A 2,434-nucleotide genomic window follows, 5' to 3' on the forward strand; every position below is an offset into this window, starting at 1 on the left:
CACTTTTCATCATATTCATCATCAATCACATGACCTCTTTTAGAACCTTCTTTTATGATATCTTTTTAACACATGCATGTATCCATCTTTCAAGATTCAACTCAAATCAATCAAAGATCATTAAACAAAAATAAAAACACAACTAAATACACACACACACTCATAACTTTCGGCCATACACACACATATATACACACTCATTTTTACTTTGATTAAAATCTTATTCTTTGTTTGATACAAGTTTGTGATTCATTCCAAGTTCATGAGAAACCATCTAACATCTCCATCATCACTAAAAATAAAGAATGTGATTTTTTAAAATAAATTTATACCTTCAAAGTTTCTAAGTGGGTTTTTGAGAAAAGATGGTGATTTGAGACTTGTTCTTGCTTGAATCCACTTGAAATCACATCCAAACTTCCTTATGAGCTTTAAATCACCATGTAAAGGCCTTGATTCTTCATGTTTTGAATTTGGAAATGGAACGTTGGTGTGTGAAGAGGGTGTTCGGCCGTGAGTGTTCAAGAGGAGAGAGAGAGTGTGTGTGTGTGTGTGAATTTGAATTGTGATCTTGGAATTGGGTATGTATGGGTGCATGTAACAAACATAATTATAACTTACCATTCTCAAGAATGGACAAGTGTCGAAAGTGCAAGATTCTAGAGAATGTGGGCAGCCCACATTGCCGCCACCCACCTCTCTCTCGCATAATCAATATATGCATATATGTATTATATGTAAATTTGAGTTAAAACAGGTATTTTACTGAATACCCGGTATTCTATCTATCGTTTTAATCCCGTTTTAGTGCGTTTTAAATTATTTTTATCATTCTATAAAAATAAGCACTGAAAATTAGTACTGAAATAATTACCAGTTGCCTTGACCAGCTGCGTTGACGGTATTTTGTTTAATTCGCGTAGTTTGACGCAGTACGCGCTCAAACTCGAAAAATAGAGTTTCTTAGTGTTTTAATTAATTTTTCCTCATGGATATGATTAAATTATTATTCTAATCATAACAGACTATTTTTAGGATTTTAACACTGATCGGGTGGTCACTGACGTTCGTTTCGCATTTTAATCGTTACGCGATAAGCGTTAGTTTTATCGTTGCCAACATAATTTTTATATACATCTAAATTTACCAACACATCAAATATCAAAAATTAACATCACAATCAGTTACAAACAACCATTTTACATGTTCACTACACAGATTACTATTGTACGGTACGGCCTGAGAGGCCGGGTGTCATAGTCTCCACCTGTTTAGGGAATTTCGTCCCCGAAATTCTACTTTACAGGTTTCATTTTCGCCCTCGGTGGGAATAGATAAGGATATTTCTGTTGCATTTGGTCCTGTCGCTCCCATGTGAACTCGGGTCCACGCTTAAAATTCGAGCGGACTTTGACCAACTCAATCCTACTCCTCCTGAGTTTCTGGGTTTTCCGATCTAGAACCTCTACTAGTTCTTCGATAAACCTCAGTTTATCGTCCACTCGAACCTCTCCATGGGGTATAATTAGTGTCTCATCGGACAGACACTTTTTCAGGTTGGAGACATGGAATACACCATGAACTCCATTCAGTTCATGTGGCAACTTGAGTCTATACGCTACTGGTCCAACTCGAGAGGCGATTTCGAATGGACCTATATAACGCGGGCTCAACTTTCCCCCTTTCCCAAACCTCACAACACCCTTCCATGGCGATACCTTCAACATGACTCTATCACCACTTCAAACCCCAGCAGTTTCCTTCGGTTATCTGCATAACTTTTCTGTCGATCCGCGGCAGCCTTCAACCTATTCTTGACATGGACGACTTTGTCTGTGGTCTCCGGAATAAGCTCGGGTCCGGTCAGATGCTTCTCGCCACCTTCAGCCCAACAGAGCGGCTTTAATGCTAGCATGGTAACTATTGTCGTAAGAAAACTCTGCCAAAGGCAAATTAGTATCCCAACTTCCACCAAAATCAATCGCACACGCTCTCAGCATATCCTCTAACGTCTGATTGGTCCTCTCGCTCTGACCATCCATTTGAGGATGATATGCAATACTCATATCCAAACGAGAACCCAACGATTTCTAGAGTGATCGCCAAAACCTGGAGTCAAATCGTCCATCCCTAACCGAAATAATTGACACTGGTACTCCATGACGGGCTATAATCTTGTTAAGGTACAACTGCGATATCTTCTCCGTATTGTCTGTTTCCTTAAGTGCCAGGAAATGAGCAGACTTTGTCAAACGATCCACAATTACCCAGATCATATTGTATCCACACGACGTGCGGGGTAACTTGGTGATAAAGTCCATCGTAAGATTTTCCCATTTCCACTTAGGGATCTCTGGTTGTTGAAGAAGCCCAAACGGCTTCTGATGCTCAGCTTTAACCTTAGAGCACGTCAGACATAAACTCACAAAGGCCG

The 2,434-nt window shown here is 39.6% G+C and overlaps 1 protein-coding gene across 1 annotated transcript; it reads right to left on the reverse strand.

Moving 5' to 3' along the window:
* Nucleotides 1-1,295: 1,295 nt before the first annotated feature.
* Nucleotides 1,296-1,727, reverse strand: LOC110867114. Its single transcript, XM_022116251.1, has one exon. The coding sequence runs from the start codon at nt 1,725-1,727 to the stop codon at nt 1,296-1,298; it is 432 nt and encodes a 143-aa protein (XP_021971943.1).
* Between the last annotated feature and the right edge of the window lie 707 nt (nt 1,728-2,434).

Source organism: Helianthus annuus, chromosome 7 (assembly GCF_002127325.2).
Source record: "Helianthus annuus cultivar XRQ/B chromosome 7, HanXRQr2.0-SUNRISE, whole genome shotgun sequence".
NCBI classification, from domain to species: Eukaryota; Viridiplantae; Streptophyta; class Magnoliopsida; order Asterales; family Asteraceae; genus Helianthus; species Helianthus annuus.

Coding starts and splice junctions, on each gene's coding strand:
- LOC110867114 (XM_022116251.1), bottom strand. CDS start 1,727: ATGTTGAAGGTATCGCCATGGAAGGGTGTTGTGAGGTTTGGGAAAGGG.